The sequence below is a fragment of the Globicephala melas genome, chromosome 11 (assembly GCF_963455315.2).
Source record: "Globicephala melas chromosome 11, mGloMel1.2, whole genome shotgun sequence".
NCBI classification, from domain to species: Eukaryota; Metazoa; Chordata; class Mammalia; order Artiodactyla; family Delphinidae; genus Globicephala; species Globicephala melas.
This window is the reverse complement of record NC_083324.2, coordinates 46785526-46807952: the sequence shown is the minus strand read 5'-3', so window position 1 is coordinate 46807952 and position 22427 is coordinate 46785526. Positions and strand designations below refer to the sequence as shown.

At 37.7% G+C, this 22427-nt stretch overlaps 2 protein-coding genes across 6 annotated transcripts in view; both read right to left on the bottom strand.

Moving 5' to 3' along the window:
* TCAIM (T cell activation inhibitor, mitochondrial) overlaps positions 1–12113 on the bottom strand; it is a 36707-nt gene extending 24594 nt beyond the window's left edge. The window contains exons 1-4 of one of the 5 annotated variants that reach the window (XR_004033826.2): positions 11476–12109; positions 5842–5914; positions 4427–4562; positions 1526–1679 (exon numbers count right to left, since the gene is read on the bottom strand). Coding sequence is in view for 4 of the 5 variants with exons in the window: in XM_030830227.2 (XP_030686087.1) it covers positions 1526–1679; positions 4427–4562; positions 5842–5914; positions 11476–11566 (454 nt within the window). In the remaining variant the exon portion in view is untranslated. Of the gene's footprint in view, positions 1–1525; positions 1680–4426; positions 4563–5841; positions 5915–11475 lie in introns of all 5 variants that reach the window. The other 4 variants (XM_030830227.2, XM_060307622.2, XM_060307621.1 and 1 more) reach the window with 4 other exon arrangements.
* Positions 12114–14020: 1907 nt separating this feature from the next.
* Positions 14021–22427, bottom strand: part of TOPAZ1 (testis and ovary specific TOPAZ 1) — a 67826-nt gene continuing 59419 nt past the window's right edge. The window contains exons 19-20 of the mRNA XM_030829998.2: positions 17685–17868; positions 14021–14240 (exon numbers count right to left, since the gene is read on the bottom strand). Coding sequence (XP_030685858.1) covers positions 14021–14240; positions 17685–17868 — 404 coding nt within the window. The remainder of the gene's footprint in view (positions 14241–17684; positions 17869–22427) is intronic.

Sequence of the window (22427 nt, the reverse complement as noted above, 5' to 3'; positions counted from 1 at the left end):
TTGAACTTGCTTTTGTTATTTAACCTTGGTGACTCTTCCATTATCTGTATGTATACATCATTCTCTTTCTTTTTAGTAGCTCTATACTAATCCACATAATTAATGTAGCACAATTTATTTAACACTGCCAAAACTGATGACTATAAAAGTTCTTTTTAATTTTTCACCATTCCACAGAAGGCCGAAATGTGTTTTCTTGTCTTTGCCACGGATGAAAGTCATTGCAATATAAATCATTCACAGAGATACCTACTATGCCAGCCACATAGATTTACAAAATGTAGAACATGCAAACTAAGAAAGATCTTTTCGTTGAATCATTGACGGTAAAGTGAGAAATACTGGTAGGAAAATTGTTCTAGTCAGTGAAAGAGGAAAGGAAAATGCAAATTCCTGCAACTGAGGTTAGGAAAAAATAGTTTATCCTCAGAAGAGGTAAGTCAAGGAATAAATCTCAGTTTCTCTCTTAATTTATCAATTCCATTAATTGTTTAATCCAAGGTAAGGGCTGCTATATAGTGTGGAATGCCTGTACCAGATTGGATATATCCTTTATTGGAAAATATTACCTAATTAATTTAGTTTGCATTTGATTACTGAGGCTAAACGTTTTTGTATCTTATTGGCTATATATGTGTATTATTTACTGAACTGCCGAGACATCGTGCTTGCCCATTTTTGCAACCAGGCTGCTCTGTTTTCTTTTTGACTCCTAAGAACTTCTTATATACTAACATTATCTTTTTGTCACTTATGCTGTATGTTTTCTCCCATTTTTAATTTATTTTTTTATAATCTATTTTCATTTAATAAATGGTTCAAAGTTAACCATTAACTGAAAGTGGAGGATTTTTCTCTTTACTCAGCCAGAGCTGACGACAGCTATTTGTTTTAGCATTAGTTCACAGAAAGCTCTTAGTAAATCTTTAAACTGTTTTAAAGTTCATTCTAAAAATAAAGTTATTTCCTCAAGGATCATGAAAAGCATGGACAGACCCACATTCATCCTTAGTTTAAAGGATCACTGGATCATGGCTAAAGCAGTGACAAAGGATAAAACAGAAGGCTGTACAGGAAGACTGATCAGATTTTAGAAACAGCATGAGGCTGGAGTAAAAGGGCTCAAGACCCCTATTCTGTCTCCATGGTCCTGGGACATTACTAAGTTACAATTGGGCAAATACTACCTTCCTCACAGGGTACTTTGGGGACTAAATTAGAGAATGTAAGCTATATTTTTTAAAGATATAAATTGTTATATAGACATTTAATACTTAAAACAGCACTGAAATAGGAAGGGGACAAATAGGAACACTTCAGTTTTCTAGTCAGAAAAGTTTAAACATAAAAAATGGCTCATCAAACACATGCAACCAGGAACAGAATCTAACTCCAGGAAAACATGCAATTAAATGATATTATTTTCTATGACAAGGCTTCAACCCGAAGGTCTTCTAGCAACGTTAGACAGATTTGACACATCACACCAAGCCTGCAAGGGACACACGAGAAATAAGAAACGTACCGGAAGTGCTGAAGTGTTCCTGGCCATCAGAGGAGTTCTGGTCTGTTTCTCTTACATAAAACGTAAGCTGGGTTGGTTTCAAAGACTTGAAGCCTGGTTTCTGGAGGTTTTCTAAGTAGGCACTTAATCTCTTAAGAGAATTTTCATTGACTTCCTGGAAAACAATATTAAGAGGCATTTATACACAAAATAGAACAAGGAAACGTCAGAAATTATATCCCGACCTTTTAAACACATTATTGAGTATATTAAAGAATTTAGTATTTTAAAATGGTGGGATTTCATAGCTCCTCAGTACAGGATAAAATTGGATCCACCCCTTACAACATGGAACTCCATAGGGATGAGATGTGTAAAAAAAAAAAAATGTGGCCACGTAAGTACTAGAAGAAAACATGGCTGAGTTTCTTTATAACTTAGATGTGGAAAAAGCCTAACTATGGCTGAATATCCCAGGTAATGAATGATTGATAAATCCAATTACATAAAAAAATTTAAAAACTTAATATAGCACAGGGAACTATATTCAATATCCTGTGATGAACCAGGATAATGGAAAAGAATATAAATACATATATATGTATAACAATCACTGTGCTGTACAGCAGAAATTAACACATTGTAAATCAACTATACTTCCATTAAAAAAAAAACTTAAGAGAAGAACACATAAAAAACCAACCCCCCCCACCCACCCACACACTAAGCAGTCTACAGACAAAAACCGAGTAGAAGAAAATATGTGCAAGTTCTTTCTTTTCTTTTTCTTTTTTGGCCGCCCTGTGCAGCTTGCGGGATCTTACTTCCCCGACCAGGGATTGAACCCAGGCCCACCGCAGTGAAAGCACCAAGTCCTAACCACTGGACCACCAGGGAATTCCCCAATTTGCAAGTTATTTCATAGCAAAGAGCTAATTTCTCTCTATATAATGGGCTCTTAAAATGCCCTTTCAGAGATTGGTTGAATTATGGTATCTTCATTCAATGGAGTGCTACACAACCAAAAGGAAAAAAAAGGGAAAGAATATGACACAGACGGTATTTAGGAATGTACACAGAGTGATCTCTAGGATGTACTGTTAAGTGAAAAAAGAAATGTCTTTTAGTGAAGGAACAGTTCCAAGAAATGGCATAAATAATAACTGTGCTTCTTATCCCTATAGGTCTCTTCTCAGAAACACAGTGTGATCTGAAATTAGGAACAGTTTGTTTGTTTTTGTTTGTTGAATTTAGTACAATATACCGCTCTCAGCTATATTGTGTTGGGGGTTTGATGATTCACTAGAAGGATTTACAGAACTCAGAAAAGCTGTTATACTCACAGTTACAGTTTATAACAGCAAAAGGATACAGATTAACATCAGCAAAGGGAAAAGGCATGTAAGGTGGAGTCCCGTAGGGACCAAGCGCAAGGTTCCAGTTGTTCTCTCCCAGGGGAGTTGTACAGACAGTGCTTAAGCCCCCAGCAAGGATATGTGACAACACATGAGAAGTGCTGCCAACCAAGGAAGCTCATCCAAGCCTTGGGGGCCAGGGCTTTTACTGGGGCACTACATGCCCACATGACTGACCATAGCTATTCAGTCTCCAGCCTCCCCAGAGGGCCTCAGACATGAGAAAACAGGCATTCACCGTAAAATACATTGTTAGCATAAACTATCTGGTGTGGCCCAAGGCCCCGGCACACAAAAACATTCTTATCAGGCCAGGATATCCCAGGGGCTCAGAGCTCATCTCCCAGGAGGCAGTGAAGGGCCAGCACTGAAGCCTGGCATTTCTTTGCAACAAAGCAACCCAAGCCTGCTGAGTTCACCTTTTATAGCACACAGAAGTTTTAGTAAAAAAAAAAAGGTACACTTGTAGAGGAGGGAAACCAGTCACCTAGTACTAAGCTTAATTTTTCCTCACACGTTGGATTTAAAAACTTTACATTATTAAACATTAAATTAAATTGTGTTAATTTATGACATCCCCAATAATTTGTATTAAATTATTACATCTCCAAGGTAGTATTTTTCTGTTGATTCAATTTACTAATTACTTAAAAAGGATATGACTTCGAATAGCCTATATATATATATATATATATATATATATCAACTATCATAAACAGAATATTTTCCTAAAGCAAAGAAGCAAAACTGATTTATTTTCCATGGCAAGTAGAAAAAAGCAATACAGGAAATTCCCTGGCGGTCCAGTGGTTAGGACTCCTCGCTTAGTTGGGGAACTAAGATCGTGCAAGCCGCAAGGCATGCCCCCCCACCCCCAAAAAAGGGGGAGAAGCAACACAATAATGTTCTAATTTTCAAGAGTTTTAAATTCCTTTTCATGTTAAACCAGGTGTCAATGTTAAGGAAGATAAAAGGAACCAATGAAATTATTCCAAAGCATCTGGCTTTGTAATATATTATCTAACATTAAAAAATAGTGACCTTCCTAACTAAGTTCATCATGAGTTTGTATTCCTTGAGAAGACATTAACTGATGATATAGGGAAGTGGACCAGCAGCATGCAACATAAGGAAAAACTATTTGGGCACTGAAAAACCCTCCTTGCATCAACCTTAAAAAAAAGGACTGATTAGGGTATCAGAGCCCTTAAATTTTCCTTCAAACCCTCAATTTTACTTTCAAACCTGGTACAGAAAATATGATTACTAATACTCTAAGGAGTTTACATGATATCTTTATTGCCTGCATAAAACATGACAGCTTTCATTTAGAAAAAACAATAGTTTTAGTTTCAATTTTCAGTATCTATAGTTCAAAGCACTGATTATTCCACCGTGACAAAACAACCCCAATTTATAGAACTCTCTGTATCATACTGTAGCAAAGGTAAATAAACTAAACAAAAACATAGACTAAATGTTAAAAAGTAAAAAAATAATTGTTTACCCTTTCCCTGGGGTGCTGTCCAAAGAAATCTGGATGTACAGCAAAATAGAATGGCCTCAAGGCATTGACTGCTTCAGCTCCTGATAAAGCTCTTGAGTAGAGAAACCAGTATGGAAATATCTTTCCTGGACATAACCTTTTTAAAAGATATGGATTTATTATTCACCAGAGCACTGACATGGACACAAATCCCCCGTGTATAAAGTGACAGTAGCATTAAGATTATTGTGTATGGAAAATACCGTAGAAATAAGACAGAAACCAAAGTGTAAAATTTTGTGGGTTTTTGAAATCTACAAAAGTTTTGAAAGCAGTGAGTCCCACATGATTTCTTTTTCTTTTTTTAAAATTTACTTTTTTGGGGCTGCACTGGGTCTTAGTTGTGGCACGCGGGATCTTTCGTTGTGGTGCACAGGCTCCAGAGTACACAGGCTCAGTAGTTGCGGCGCGCAGGCCCTAGAGCACAAGTGGGCTTCAGTAGTTGCGGCGCATGGGCTCAGTAGTTGCGGCATGTGGGCTTAGTTGCTCCGTGGCATGTGGGATCTTCCCGGACCAGGGATTGAACCCGTGTCCCCTGCATTGGCAGGCGGATTCTTAACCACTCCGCCACCAGGGAAGTCCCAAGACATTCCTTTTAACAATGACTATTTACTAAGACATTCATGTACATAATAGTTAATTAAAAGTACTAATTATTGCCAAATATGTTTTAGAAATCTAAAACTTCACATGTCATTTTTATGGAACAGATCCAATTTTATTTTGGTTATATACTTTGAGCCAAATAAACACTTTATTTATCTCTTTTGACTGGGCTACCAAGAAGCCAGAATGAAATTTGATGTTTGAATAACTGTCTCATCAGTTCTATTTTTTTAACAAATGATCTTTCTCTAGAGGGTATCTGGTCTCCATTTTGATTACCCTATATGTGCCTATTACTGTGCCAATTAAATTTTACTGAACTCCTTAAATCCTTTCTTGAAGTAGATAGGGTTTAGACTATCTACTCTTTACTACATAAATAGCAAATATGATAGTCAAATGACCTTACTATACAATTTAAATGTAACGTGGTTTTCTATATGATGGCAATAGACTTGAGGGCAACATGGTAATAAGAACTGTGCTAAGGACAAACTTTATCTTTTTTTCCTCTTAAACTTTTCACACTGAACTATTTTGAAAGATGGTATTCTTTTCACCTTCTACTCTGAATGGACTCTTGGGAGAATGGACCTGGATGTTCACATGAATTTTCTGTTTCTTTTTTTATTCCTGCCCTCCACCATATTATCCACAAAATAGTTAGAATTTGATAAATTATAATAAATTGAAATTAGCTAAACACCTAACAGATTCCACACCCCTCCACCCCAACAAATACTAATAACAGATGGAACCGCAAAGCTTACCTCCTCACAGGTCTCAGGTGGCAAAACATTTCTGAATATATATGTAGGTCAACTTCCAGGCATCCATTAATCACTTAAAAAGTTAAGCAGATACCAGTAATGAACAAGTGGAATTTGAAATTAAAAACACATTACCATTTACATTAGCACCCCCCAAAATGAAATACTTAGTTATAAATCTGACAAAATATGTACAAGATCTATATGAGGAAAACTGTAAAACTCTGATGAAAGAAATCAAAGAAGAATTAAATAAATGGAGAGATATTCCATGTTCATGGATAGGAAGACTTGATATTGTCAAGATGTCAATTCTTTCCAACTTGATCTACAGAGTCAATGCAATCCCAATCAAAATCCCAGTAAGTTATTTTATGGAAATCAACAAACTCACTCTAAAGTTTATATGTAGAGGCAAAAGACTCAGAATAGCCAACTCAATACCAAAGAAGAATAAAGTTGGAGGACTGACACTACTGGACTTCAAGACTTACTGTAAAGTTACAGTAATCAAGACAGTGTGGTACTGGTGAAAGAACAGACAAATAGATCAATGGGACAGAATAGAGAGCCCAGAAATAGACCTACAAAAATATAGCCAACTTATCTTTGACAAGGAGCAAAGGCAATACTATGGAGCAACAATAATCTTTTCAACAAATGGTACAGGAACAACTGGACATCTACATGCAAAAATGTTAATCTAGTCACAGACCTTACACCCTTCATAAAAGTTAACTCAAAATGGATCAAAGACCTAAATGTAAAACAAAAATACTATAAAATTCCTAGAAGAGTACCTAGGAGAAAACCTAGATGACCTAAGGTATGTCAGTGACTTTTTAGATACAACACCAGACACATGATCCATGAAGGCAAAGAATTGATATACTGAATTTCATTAAAATTAAAAATTTTGCTCTGCAAAAGACAATGTAGAGAGAACAAGAGGACAAGCCACAGACTGGGAGAAAATATTTGTAAAAGATACACATATCTGACAAAGGACTGCTATCCAAAATATACAAAAAACATTTAAAACTCAACAATAAGAAAACGGACAACCTGATTAAAAAAGGGAGCCAAACACCTGAACAGACACCTCCTGCAAGAAGATATACAGATGGCGAATAAGCATATGAAAGTACGCTCTACATCATAGGTCATCAGGGAAATGCAAATTAAAACTATGAGATACTGCAACACACCTATTAGAATGGCCAAATCCAGAACACCAACACCACCAAATGCTGGTGAGGATGTGGAGCACCAGGAACTCTCGTTCATTGCTAGTGGGAATGCAAAATGATACAGCCACTTTGGAAGACAGTTTGGGGCTTTCTTACAAAACTAAACATACTCTTACCATATGATCCAGCAACTACCCTCCTCAGTATTTACCCAAATGAACTGAAAACTTGTCTACACACAAACCTGCACACGGATGTTTATTGTGGCTTTATTCTTAATTGCCAAAACTTGGAAGCAACCAAGATATCCTTCAGTAGGTGAGTGGATAAACTGTAGTACATCCGGCCAACTGAATATTATTCATTGCCAAAAAGAAATGAGCTATCAAGCCATGAAGAGACATTGAGGAAATTTAAATGCATATTACCCAGCAAAAGAAGCCAATCTGGAAAGATTATATACTGTATGATTCCAGCTCTATGACATTCTGGAAAAGGCAAAACTATGGTGATAGTAAAAAGATCAGTGGTTGCCAGGGGTTGGGGGAGAGGGAAGGATGAATAGGTGGAACACAGAGGATTTTTAGGACAGTGAAACTCTCTGTATAATAATACTACAATGGTAGGTACATGGCATTATACATTTGTCCAAACCCGTGGAATGTACAACACCAAGAGTGAACCCTAATGTAAACTATGGACTTTGGGCAAGAATGAAGTGTCGATTTAAGTTCATCGATTGTGACAAATGTACAACTCAGGTGTGGGAGGCTGTGTGTGGGGAGGGGGTATGTGGGAACTCGTACTTTGGTCAGTTTTGCTGTGAACCTAAAACTGCTCTAAAAAATAAAACTTATTTTTTTTAAAAGGTTAAGCAGATAAAAGGGGGAACATGATTTGAATCACATGGACTTTTCCAATAATTTAGAGCTTCAGCAAGAATTTCAACTATACTATAGTCTCCATGTCAACTGACCAAGTGATTTTAAAAATTCTATGAGCAACCTGTCTTGAAATGCCATATTATTCACATGATAATCACCACGTAAAAAATCCTTTCTTCCCCCGGCTTATGAAGCTCTGAGCCTGTGGAAGAGTGTATTTGCTCAAAACAAACCACCACGTGGCTCAAGTCCTATTCTGTCAAATTTTAAGAACTAAAAAGTTTAAAAAATTTTTTCATAATGCAGTTAAAATACCTGAACCAAGGTAATGAAGGAAAACTGCCATTAACAGGATAATAGAAAGATGTATTTAAAAGACAATTCAAGAATTACCTATTTAAAAAGTGCATTTGCAAACAACAGTGGGTGCTTCCATTCATTTTCTGGTGGACTTGGTGTGGCAAGACCCTCTTGGATACAGAATGTGTTTATAGGTATTCATTTAAATGTTTAAAAACGTGATTTTTATTTAACCCTTCACCTTGCTATTTTGTTTGAGACAAATACGGATACCAGAAATACTCCTACCATTTGGAAAATTTCTGAGATTAAATGGAGATACAATGAGGAAGAAAGAACCATTTTGACTAAAGTTTCAGTGCTGCCCATGACCGACTGAATTCTCACTAAACGTCATTATGAAGTAACTGAACAATCTCGACTTAGTAAGACAGAACAGGTACAAGCCTCCAAGCTTGCAAAGAAGAGACCAGAAGAATATACATATCCAATCCAGCACTGGCTCTCTTTAGGTGGTAGGATAGGAAGCCCTTTACTTTTTTTTATTTCCTAGTTTATTTACAAAGAGCACGCGAAGTATGCTCTTAAAAAAAAAAAAAATCAATGCTTCTAGCATACAAAATTAAACAATGAAAAGGAATAGAGCAGGTACGTGTTGTTCATTCAGTATTTAAGACAGGCCCCTGGCCCTGGGAAATCTGTCCAGTGACGGCCCTGGACTGTGATTCCAATCTAGCTCAAGAAGAAAACAGCCCCTCATCTTCACACACAATGACATTTCATTTTTAATATTAGTAAGAAAATTTATGCCACTTAACTGCAAAGATGCTAATAAATGAGCTAAAACTTGGGTAAGAAACAAGGAATAATACTCGAGGGGCATATGATCAACCAAGAATATGAATGGGCAAGAGATGAAAATAATATGCAGCCAAGTTCTAACCATCATCCTTTTGAGCATAAAATGATCTTATAAGAAGCCTTGAAAAGTCAGAAGTACTGAACTAAGTAGGCCTAGAACTTAGGCCTACCATTGCAACAATGATGTAACCTGTTTTAATGGTCTGTTGCAGCAGCATTTTAGAAGTTCATGAAATCACAAGGTCTCCATCTGATGTGCAATGTAGGTGATCCAAGTCATACTCTACTCCCCATTTTCCAAAGCAAGACATCAAAACAAATAAAACACTGAAAAGGAACTGTCATGATCACTGATTTGAAACAGAAGTTAAAGCACACTAAAAAGACAATAAAATTTTTGGAAGTTGATTTAGAAAAGACTGGCTGTCTCCAATTTGATTCACAAAGAATTTGAGAGGCAGGCAGCCAAGTTACACTGTTTAGAAATGTACATATCTAAACATCTATAAATAAGAATTGTTAGGAGGGATTTCCCTGGCAGTCCAGTGGTTAGGACTCGGTGCTTCCACTGCAGAGGGCGTGGGTTCCATCCCTGGTTGGGGAACTAAGATACTACAAGCCATGTGGCCAGGCCACCAAAAAAAAAAAAAAAAAAAAAAAAGAATTGTTAGGAAAAGCTGATTTAGCAATTCATCTTAAGAGTTACTTCAGAATTAGTCTCCAAAGAGTCACTCACAGCAAAGTTGCAAAAATTAGGGATTGTATCCTCAGTGACTTTCAAACATGGAGCATAAAGTATGTTATGCAGAGAATTATAGAGCATGTTTTAGAAGTGATTCTGTCAAAAATAATCAAAGCCAAAAAAAAAAAAAGTTTCTGTATTTAAAAGTCCGGGTCTTCAGTTGTCCAGAAAAATAATTCATTCATTGTTCACTCTGTAATCATAGGGTATAATTAAACTTAGTACTGAGCAATGACTAAAAAAAGGACATTAATACTTGGAAGAGTGACAAGAGATTCTCCCAATGAAAATAAAATGTTCTCAAATACAAGTCTGAACATTAAATCATGGTTTCTAGATTTAGAAAGAACTTAAAAAAAATTAGGCTACTATAGGTTAAGAGTTAGGTATTTTCTGCCTGCTTTTTTGGTGAGTTGCCTATTTCCTAAAAAGGTTCACACTGCAGTAAAGAGAATTCGAATCTAGACTTGTGCTGCCTAATAAGGGAGCCCCTAGCACATGTGGCTACTGTGAACTGAGACGTGTTTTAAGTGTAAAGTACCCATTGGATTTTAAAGATTTAGTATGAAGAAAATGCAAAGTATCCCATTAATAATTTTTTATCCTGATTAGATGTTGAAATGATAATTTATTAATTTCACTTGTTTCTTTTTGCTTTTTTTAAAAGCAAAACACGACCTGGTCTTTTGTGATTTACTACCAGAAAAATTTAAATTACATCTGTGGCTCATATTGTATTTCTGTTGGATGGCGCTGATCTAGGCCAATTCAAGGCAAATTTAAGTGAACATGACACTGTCAGGGAAAGCTCAGTAACTGTGGCGCACGGCCTGTTGCTCCGCAGCATGTGGGATCTTCCCGGACCAGGGCTCGAAACCATGTCCCCTGAATTGGCTGGCGGATTCTTAACCACTGCGCCACCAGGTAAGTCCTGTGCTGTTTAAAGTGAGGCATTAAATCTTCTAGGCAGTTTCATATCAAATTGGGTAGAAAGAGATATCTAAATTGGTGGAAAAGCCAAATTATGGGTAGTCTAAGAAGTTTAAATTACATTCGATAGAAACCACGTTTGCCACACAGAGGTCCTAGTAACTTATTTGAACAGAGTTAATATCCTCAGGCTACTCTCATTTAAACTGTGACTTTCCTTAGTAACTATCTTGTAAGGTTTTAAAAAGTAGTTTGTTCTATCAAGGAGAGATAAAAGCAGGCAATATTTCACTGCTCTTCGGTTTAACACTTCTTAGGGAAGGGAAAAAGCAGGAAGCCCTTTAGATAAATTAATAAATTGCAGCAAAGCAAAGTATCAAGGGTTTTTAAGCTTCCTTTTGTAAATCTTTTGCTATGAGATTTGAATCATAACCATATCCTAGGATAAGTCAAAGACTTCGGGGAAATGTAATAGTCGGAAACAAAATCGTCTCAGGTTTCTCATTTCAAAACAAGTTAAAACAGATACTATGCGGGCACTCCGATCCCGGCACTGCCTGGGTTCAAAAGTTAGCACGTCGAGCTAAGGCGACTCTGATCTCTGCCCACCCCGACCCCCACCCCCACCCCCACTTCTGCCCCGAGCAGCCTGAAAGCACAAATGGAGCCCCTCCCGTCCTGCTCCTTACAGTTCTGGCAAGGGTCCGCCGCGAGGGCTTCCTCCTACCTGCTCCACCTCCCACCAGGTACCAGGAGGAAGGACGGTCGATCCTCTCGCAGGGCTCTGCAAGGGTGCGCTGGGCCAGGCAGGAGCGCATGCGCACCGGGGCGCCAGCCCGGCCAACGAGCGCGCGCCGCCGGGCCGGAGCTCCCGCCCGCTCTCGCCCCACCTGACGACAGGCTCTGACAGGCTCCTACCCGCGGTGCTGAGTCCCCACCCGAGAAATCTCAGCTGGGCGCGTACTGCTCCACCCGTCCGTCGGCGCCTGCCGCAGAGGCTTGCTCGAGAGGAGTCCGGGCTCTGGGTCGGGCCGCAGGTCGCGCTCTCATTGGCTGAAGCGTGCCAGGCCTTCCTCTCTGGAGCGCCTGCGCACAGCCCCAGGACGCGGCTTAAAAGCCTAGCGGTTCTCAGCCCCACCCTGACGTCAGCAACTAGGTGATCGCCAGCCTTCTCGCAGCGTGGAAGCTCCCGTCCCTCCGTCTTCTTACGGTCCGGCCCGGAGCGGGCTCTGCGCACTCAGCTGAAAGCTTTAGAAGGCGCGAATGAGCGCTAAGGGATAGGAAGGACTAGGCGGGAGGGGGTCGGAAAATGACTGGGCGGCAGGTGGCCGGGCCTGGACCGAGGGTTGGTGGGGAGGGCAACGAAAGAAGGACGACCGAGCGTGCGCATGCGCCGGCCCGCTTTCCGCGCCAGCCAGCTTTCCTCGCCAGCCAGCTTTCCTCCCCGGCCCGGGTACCCCAACCCCCGGCGCCTGGGAGGGGAAGAGGCTGGCTTGGCGGAGCAGTCCGTAGAGCGTTCGGAGCTGACGCCTTAGAACGACTCTCGCTTGAGACCTCCAGGTTTTAAAGGTCTTACTGAGTATAGCCTTTGGCTTTCTTTACATAAATACAGCTAATTAAAACTATTTTCTCCGGTTTGTATTTTCCTTTTGACTTTGGCCCTTAAGGAATTCTCCACTATCAGCTTGGGGTTTCTACTGTTAGCTGTATTTCGCTTCTATGACTTTGGTTATTCCCATAAACTGCCACAGATGGAATAAGACAAATACAATAACCGCTCTTTCCCTACCTTTTGGCACCGTTGACCGAGGTGGGGGAAAAAAAACAACCCCAAACCAAAAAATACCCCCAGAATACCAAAAAACAAAACAAACAAAACAACCAACCTCCCTTTGTTCCAGCCCTAAGGGTTCTTGACTTATCATTCATTAGAAACCATCTGGTCAATTTGTGGTTCGTTCCATCCAATCCCATTTTTCCTAAAAGCTTAATTTATCATCTTTCGCATCTTCATCCTTTCAAATACATCCTTGCCACCAGCATAATGTTATAATTGCCCACTTACCGTTCTTCACTTGTCCTCAAAGGCACTTCAAACTGATGGTGGTAATCTCCGAACCCAATTTATTTCTTAGGTGCTGAATTTCAGTAATGGCAGTTAGTCACCCAATTTGTTCATACTAGAGAACTGGGCCTCTTTTTTATTTTTTTATTTTTTATTATTTTTTGGGGGGGGCCTCTTTCTTGATGTCTACTTATGCCTTACTTCCCATATCCCATTCATGAGAGTATTCATTCCACATTTTATCATAGTAAGGCATTCTGCTAAGCGCTAGGTTTTAACTTTTTTATTCTTGTGAGGTTATAGACTTATTCCAGTGATGCTGCCATTACCATATTTTGGGAACCCCTTTAAGAAATACTTTCAGTCTCCTTAGTTACCACTTACTCTTTTATTACTCCCCTTACTCAGACATTTTCTCTAAATGATTTAAATTATGGTTTAAAGTATCAAATTTAAAGTATCAAATTAAGGATTGAGGATGGCCACCTTGGAGAATGACTGCTACAGATTCTGCAGATGGGTTCAGAAAAGAAGCTTAAACTTCCCAAGGTGGCTTGAAAAGTACAAGTCTTGTCTGGATAGGTTCTGGTATATTTGTTTAAAATACTGATTTCTTTAGTCATACCTAATGTAATGTACATAAATTACAAATTTTCAAGATACATATAGTATTTTAAGATACACTAAAGGAAAACTTTAGAGAATAATTTAAAATTTCTGGTATAACTCAGAAGGTACTCTGGAATTTTAGTGTTTGAGTCATTTTCCAGTATTATTTGACTATTCTATTTTACAAATGTACAATAGGCTTTAGAGACTGGACTGAGTGCTCACCAAATCTACTTCATAACCCTAAAGGTTGTTCTGAAAGCTCCAGACACCTGCTTGAATATTTTCCCCTTTATGTCTCCCTCTTATTAAATGCTGCACAATACTCAGTTTGTGATTTGTCATTGTTTGGATTTCAGAATAAATTGGGATTCACCATATTAGGTTTACCTAAATTAAAGAGATGTCAAAAAGTAATCTGAAAAATCATTTGCAGTATGGGTAAAACTGTTATAAATTGCATACCTCAAAATTTTTAGTGTTTGAAAGCTACTGACGTACTATAAATCAATAAAGAGCAAAAGCTGAATATAGTGAAAACTGTCTTTATTTTCATCAATGATTACTTGAACTTAAAAAAAAAAAAAGCCTTTAATAACTAATGGTTACTGAAAAGCCAAACCTTTCCAGCCCACTTCATATTCTCTTTCAACCATTTCAGGGCAGAACAATGTTCCAAACTATAAACCTGTTCCTTATTAACATTGACGGTCATGTGCTTAATGAAGAGCTTTGGATCTGATATACGAGCAGCCATAATTAATCTTTCCACTGCAGCTTGATAATCATCCTTGCTCCAAGATTTGTTTTCTTCACATCTACAAAGTGAACACCTCACAAAGTCAGAAACTCTAAAAAGAAGCTATATAGTTTCTTCAAAAGATAGTAATTTACATTTATTGGTTCTAAGCTATGACAGTCCCCGCGTCCCCTGCATCTGCAGGCGGACTCTCAACCACTGCGCCACCAGGGAAGCCCCTTTTTACTCTAACAGTGGCTTTCAAACTTGTTTGACCATGACACACAGTAATAAAGACATTTTATATTGTGACCCAATATATACCTGCATACATAAAAACTGAAAAGTTTCACAAAACAAGACTTACCCTTATGACCCTATTTTCTATTATTTCATTTTTTAAAATAAAATGGTTGCAACCCCCTAAACTGATTTCACTACACAAATGGGCCACAACCCGCAGTTTGGAAACACTGATCTAGAACACAACTAATAACCTCTCTCTTTGTATTTTCAAATTAACAACTGTATAATTATTCATTATAATTCATAAAAGAATAGTAAATTTAATCGAGTTTGGAGTTACTAACATTCATGTGTTTTACCTTGATATGGCTATTTTAAATTATAAGCATATACTTAATTTGTAGCTCACATCTGGTAACAGAAATTGTAGCTGTATGCCTTTATACTAAATTTTTATAGTATAATATTATAGTATATTATATAGTATATATATACTATAATATAGTATATTATAGTATACTATAATATTTATAGTATATTCATATCTGAATAACTTTCTACTAAGTTATTTTCAGTCCTGATTTAAGGTACTTCACTAAAGTGCTGGAATTTTAAAATAACTTTTCTAACAGTCACAAAATTTCATAAAACTCATACCTTATGGCTATTTCTCCTATGAGATAGGGAGTAAGAAGTATATAAAATAGAGATGTAGCTGTTACTAGGCATCACTTTTTCTCTGTGTTCACTGCATCTTGCTCTGGGCACCTATAAGGCTCAGCAGCAAGGCCCGAGTATGAGCCTACCTGTGTTAGCACAACAGTGTGGTCTACAGAGTGGTGGGAGTAAGGACTTCCACTTTGAACAGGAATCAGTGATCATAGAGAGCAAAGATTGGTCAGGCCGCTTCTAGTACATTCTGGCTTAGGATTGGTGCCTGAAATCTGGTAGACTGGGCATACACCAACTATATGCAGTTTCTGAAAGTCTTAAGATGAATAAAAACTCTCTCAGAGGTTAATGTAACAAAGCAGGGCTTGGTATGATAACAGTAATGGAGAAAACAATATTGGTTAGGACAAAATAGAAGATCCAGGCATGTCACTAGTTATGTGCTGGCATCACAAATACCCCACAAATTCAATAATGAATAAACAGACTGCATATTTGGGGAATGGAAAGTTATGAGAAAACCAAACCCTCATTAGGATAGTGGAGAGCCCAAATGCCTCACGCAACTGTAGTGCATAGTTGTAAACAGAAGGCCCTCAGGAAAATTAACAAAATTAACAAATTTTGTTAATTTTTTAAACCCACTAAAATTAACAAAAAAGCTAATTTTAGTGGGTTTAAAAAAAAAAGGTGGACCTAAAATAAATTCTCCTCCCCTTAAGTGTAGGCTGGATTGAATGACTTGTTTATCTCCAATAAATAGAGCAGAAATGATGCACAACTTTGGACACTAGATTGTTAGATATCAATTTTCATGGTCCCTTGCATTTCTGGAAGTTCTGAGAGCAGAGACACTGATTACCCCTTGTTCCAGATTTCAAGGATGTTTAATATAGTGGACAACCTTGAAAGACAAAGATAGTTTCTCCTTCAGGAGCAAAAGACAGGTTTGCTTACAGCCTTACAAGGTGGAGATAGCGTTTCCATCTGAAGAGCAAGGGACAGGTATGTTTATTACCCATTGTAAAAGATTAGGGTTCCTAAGTTCAGGATTCCTCTCATGTAATGGAACCCACTGCATGTGCAGGTATCCATCTGGGCCCAAGTGTGGAACCTGGGAGCAAGAGGAAGAGATACAAATATGCAGATAACCATGCTGCTTGCTGTGCCACGAGTAATAAAGTCCTGTCTCCAACCCAGGAGGTCTTGTGTCTTATGCCAGGATCCGTGAAACTATGGCAGGCTGACTTACAGCCTGCAAATGGGGTGGAATCTCAGAGCCTTCACAGTTCTTGATGTAAGATCACAAAAGGCACTGCAGCTTCCTCCTTGTGTTCTCTCTCCTGGATCACTCACTCTGAGAGAAGTTAGCTGTTGTGTCATGAAGACACTTAAGGAACCTATGGAGGGGCCCATGTGGTGAGGAGCTGAGGCTTCCTGCCAACAGGAATGAGTGAGCCAGCTGGGAAACGGATCCTCCGGCCGCAGTGAAGCCATCAAGTAGGTGACTGCAGGTCCTGACCACATCCTGAGTCCAGTGACATGAGAGACCCCTAGCCACAACCATCTGGCTAAGCTACTCTAAAATTCCTGACCCACAGAAACTAAGAAAATACTTGCTATTTTAAACCACTAAGCTTTGGGATAACTTATACACTGTAATAGATAACTAACAGAATATTCAGTCTGAGGATCTGGTTTCTAACACCAGTAAACTGAAGCAAAATTCTTGTTAAGAAACGCCAAAACAGGAGTCCCATGAGATCCTTATATTACAAGTTTCCTAGATAAAGCTGACAAGAAATTGGAGTGGTGTAAAACTAAATTCTGGGATTTTGAACAAAATTATCTGAAGGGATGCCACTCTGGTCCAACAGCTACATTATAATATTTATGCATTTATAACAACATTTTAAAATATTGAAACTAGGCTGATGGCTTTATTTTGAACAGGATTCTTGACTGAACCTAATAAATTATCATATATTTCCCTTTTAGACCTGGTTCTTATATCTTTTGTGTTGACCAAAAAGATAACTTTTAGGTACCTAACTAAAAACCACCAGTACACGAGAAAGGTCCACACCTAAAAAACACCCATCTCGGGCTTCCCTGGTGGCGCAGTGGTTGAGAGTCCGCCTGCAGATGCAGGGGACGCGGGTTCGTGCCCCAGTCCGGGAGGATCCCACATGCCGCGGAGCGGCTGGGCCCGTGAGCCATGGCCGCTGAGCCTGCGCGTCCAGAGTCTGTGCTCCGCAACAGGAGAGGCCGCAACAGTGAAAGGCCCGCGTACCACAAAAAAAAAAAAAAAAAAAAGACCCATCTCTTTGAACACCTAAACAAGATCTTTGAAGTTGTTAAAATGTTTACTGAAAGGTACTAACTTGTTTGGGTTTCAACCTCAAATACGTCAAATCCTTTCTCAGTATAAATGCTACCAAAGTTTGCTAATACACACATGCACAAGTATATGAATATATAAATATGCAGTATATAAATATATAACTGTTTATATATATACAAACAAATAAAACATTTACATCCTAGGGCAAGTGTAGGGACATGATCTGCTTTCAGGATGCAGTCAGAAGTTATTTCAACCAACCTTTTTAAAACTATCTGCAGCATCTGTGTAGAAGTTCCAGGACTCTGAATACTACTAGCATTAGATACCATGAAGATTTCAATAGCTAAAAGCATTTCAATCTCAGACAAATAGGAAGGAATCAGTAGAAGTTTTCGGTATAAATTTCCCTCCAATGGTGGGTAGCAACCCAATGAAAGAGCACCTGAAAGTCAAGTAACAGATCAAACTTTACTAAAACCCCGGTAGGTGAAAACCTAGACTTACAAAATATCCACAGGTGATAATTACTTTTGTTTCAGAATAATTCTTCACATTCAAAGCAGATTTATTGCATAAATTATATGGTAGTGAGCTTATCCTAGTACAACTGAGATCATTCTTTGTAAAATGGTTTTGAAACATTAAACATGAAGTGAGAAATTACAAAAAAAACAAACCCTGAAAAAGAATTTTTGAGCCTCATTGTAGCAAATGTCCATTTATTTTAAGCCATAGTCAACACAACATAATTTCAGAATAACTAAAAAACCAGAATAGCTACTTGGGCTTTGTTTTAATGGGATCTGGGTCTAATAGCAACTACATACAGTTATTATGTATATAATATTATATATAATTATATATATAACTACATATCTTGAATTATGAATCCAAAATGAAGAAAATAGAAATTATAATTTGAAGATTTTACTTTCTATCACACAGTTTTATAGTATTTTTGAGTGTACTTATTTATAGTGCTGCTAAAGTTTGTGCAATAAGTATTTGCTGTTCCTACAAATGTTGGGCATTGTGCTAAACACTAGATATAAAAATGAGTAAGATACATTTCCATCATGTAGGTGCTCAGTGTGTTGTTCTCCAATTCATGTTCTAAAAATTTTGCTTTTCCAAAGAACAGATTCAACTTTTAAACTGTTTAGGTGCTTATTACAGGTGACATACAGGGAAATCTCCTATACATCAGTCCAGGACATCCAAATTGTATATAGGCAATATTATATTGTTGTCTTTTACTGAAACCAATTTAAATCTGTGTGTAAAATTTGTTTAAAATGTTTTATTAAGTTAAATTTCTTCAATAAATCTTTCTAATATGGATGATGATGACTAATCTTTGAGGACCTACTATACGCCAGGTACCTGAGCTAAACACACAGGTTTTATCTAATTTTAACCTGACAGTTTACTACCTTTGCAATTAGGTACAACAACTCCCATATTATAGATGGGGGGGCTTTGGGTAAGCGCCCTGGCCTTCTGACTCCAGATTTTGGAATCTTAACCACTAGGAAGTCCCGCCTTCCTAGATCACTGCCAGGACCAACAAACTATTGACTCGTTAACATTCCTAAATATTGGTAGGTATAATTTACATGCACACCTGTTTTACTTCTGAGCAGAAGAGGAAAACAAAAGCCAACAAACTAGGTAGAAATTTACTAATATTATCTTTTACCCTAAAATCAAACATGAAAAGAAAAATACTATTTGGTTTTAGCGGGGGAAAGTAAGGAAAAAATATACTAATAACATCTTCCCTTCCCGACTTTTCAGTTCTGACAGAAAAGCCGTATTTTTAGGACTAGGTAAGCACATCAGGAGCGTCAGGAAGGCAATTCTGCTGTCCCTGGACAATTTCCTTCTGGTTAGTTAGGGAACACAAGCAAAGCCATCAAGAAAGTAAAAGATAACTCCTGGAATAGAAAAAAAATTGAATTCATATATCTGACATGGGACTTGTATGTAGAGTGCATGTATACATATATGAATAGTATATATTTATATGTACCCACACACATACTTCACACACTCAACAAGGAAAAACAAGAAAAACGCCTCAATTTAAAAAAGTACAAAGAAAAAAATAGGCAGAGGATTGAATAGACATTTCTCTACAAAGATATACAAATGGCTAATAAGCACGTGAAAAGATGCTCAACATCATTAGTCATTAGGAAGATGCAAATCAAAACCTCAGTGAAGTATCACTTTATATCCACTAGGAAGGCTAAAATAAAAGACTCAGCAAGGATGTGAAGAAACTAGAAATTCCATACATGGCTTGGTGGGAATATAAATGTAAAACAGATAGCTTCTTTGGAAAACAGTTTGGCAGTTCCTCAAAATGCCAGACATAGATATACCATACGAGCCACCAATTCTGCTCCAAAGAGAAATGAAAACCATACATCCACACAAAAACTTGCATGTGAATGTTCAGAGCAGTGTTACTTATAATAGTCAGAAAGTGCAAACAAAGCAAATGTCCATTAATTGATGGATGGACAAATTCCATACAATGGAGTATTATTCAGTAATTAGAAAGGAAAGAAATAATGATATAGGCTAATGATATGGATCTTGAAAACACTGAAACCTTGAGAACATTATGTTAAGTAAAAGAAGCCAGTCACAAAAAACTACAAATTGAATGGTTCCATTTATGTGAAATGCCCAGAACAGGCAAATCCATAGAGATAGATTAATTGTTGCCTAGGACTGGGTCGGGTGGGAAACATACATGGAATGGGGAGTGAATATAAATGTGTTCAGGGCTTCTTTTTCTAGAGGTGTTGAAGATGTTCTAAAATTAGATTGTGGTGCACAACTCTGTGAATAAAATAAAAATAAATGCACTGTAGGGACTTCCTTCGTGGTCCAGTGGTTAAGAATCCACCTGTCAATGCAGGGGACACGAGTTTGAGCCCTGGTCCGGGAAGATCCCACGTGACATGGAGCAACTAAGCCCGTGTGCCACAACTACTGAGCCTGCACTTTAGAGCCCATGAGCCGCAACTACTGAGTCTGTGTACCACAACTACTGAAGCCTGCGTGTCTAGAGCCTGTGCTCCGCAACAAGAGAAGCTACCACAATGAGAAGCCCACGCACCTCAACCAAGAGTAGCCCCCAGTCACTGCAACTAGAGAAAGCCCGCGTGCAGCAATGAAGACACAGCACAACCAAAAATAAACAAACAAATAAAAATGCACTGTACACTTCACCTGTGTAAAGTTTATGGTATGTGAAATTATCTCAATAAAGCTGTAAAAAATATTAAAGAAAAAAGCAAAACAAAGGCACTGGTACTACAGCCTTAACAGTGCCTTGATGAAAACTTAACTGTAAGCTCAGAATCAAATATGTACTACTAGATGTGATTATAAGGCATGGAAAGGCTTTCCTAGCATGTGTTAACCTGTGTGTGAAGACAGATCCAAAGAGAGTTCCACTGATATTTTAAATGTCAACACTGTCAGGAAATGAGATGTCCTGAAGACTGATCAGTGACTATAAATTACTCACTTCATTTTATAACTCAGGCACATTAAAAACAAAACAAAACAAAAATACTCTTTACCCTATAACCTCACTTGCATAAGTTAAAGCCATTGAATTGTACATGTTTAAATGGGTGAACTGTGTGGTATTTGAATTATAGCTCAATAAAGCTGTCAACTGAAAATTTTTTAAATGATTAAGTTTAGCTGTTTTAATACAAAATTTTATTTTCAACTGAAAAACAGAAAGATTCATAGAAATCTCATTTATGTGTTTCCAAGTTAACACGTTATTCCTGCGGCACATAAATGCCTTCTGATGGCATTTTTCCCAAATTGCACAATTATTTGAAAAAAATACCTCATTAACATCAATTCTAAAAACTAAAATCAAGAAGTTATAGCAAATAGTACATATATACTTTGTGGTGTGATTTCTAGCAGTCTGCAGGGAAATAGTATAAGTAGTTGAAACATAACCACAAAATTGAAATGAGGTGTTATGAACAAATAATTCCACCTTGCCTCTAAATTTCTGATCATCCTTTTATAAAAATTCTGCTTTCAAAAGGTTTTATTGTAACCTACAATAAGAAATACATTTTACATAATGCCCTAGCACACATATAAGAATACATGTAACTGAAATAAAAATTTGATCAAATAATATGTTATTTTACTACCTGTAATGCACACTAATAGTTTCTTTCCCATTTCACTGGGGAAAAAAAGTTACCACTTGCTGAACTGATCACAGCTGGGAACATTGAAAACACTTCCAAGTTCAGAGAGGTTTTTGTTGGTGTAAGATGGCTGGGATGTTTGACACATTTGGCACAGTGGTGACACAGAGTAGGTACTCAAATGTTTGTCATATAGTTGATAGTGGTAGAAATGGAAATTTAAGACAAATTACTGCATGAAGGCAGAAAAGAATTCCTTTCTAGATCTAGATTCTACACAGAATTGTTTTCTAATTAAAATACTTGCAAGGAGATTGGGACTAGAGAAGATATTCATTTTCTAGGCTTACTTGTTAGAGAGGAACAGTTGTAAACATTACTAGGAGCCATGTGAAAAACTGTTATATATCATGTTGCGTTGTAACGACGCCCTCTGTACTTCCTATGTGCCTGTTATAACATATTCTAACCAAAAAGATCAGGGATATACCAGGGATAAATATGTATTCCTTAAGCTTCATTCTACCAATTGGTTTACTCCTATATATTTATAAAATATGCCAAACTGGTTCAAATTCTGTCATTTATTTCCTTTTCATATCCTCCCGTGGACATGCCAATATAGAAAGAAATAAAAATACAGCAATTAGAAATGAGAAATAACATGTTTCAAAAGAGCACAAATCTATGTAGACCACTATTTTTAAATGTGTATCAACTGCTCTTTTTACATATTTAATGCCCCACCATGAATATTATACATAGATTTCAGGTTAGAAAATCAAATTCAAAACCA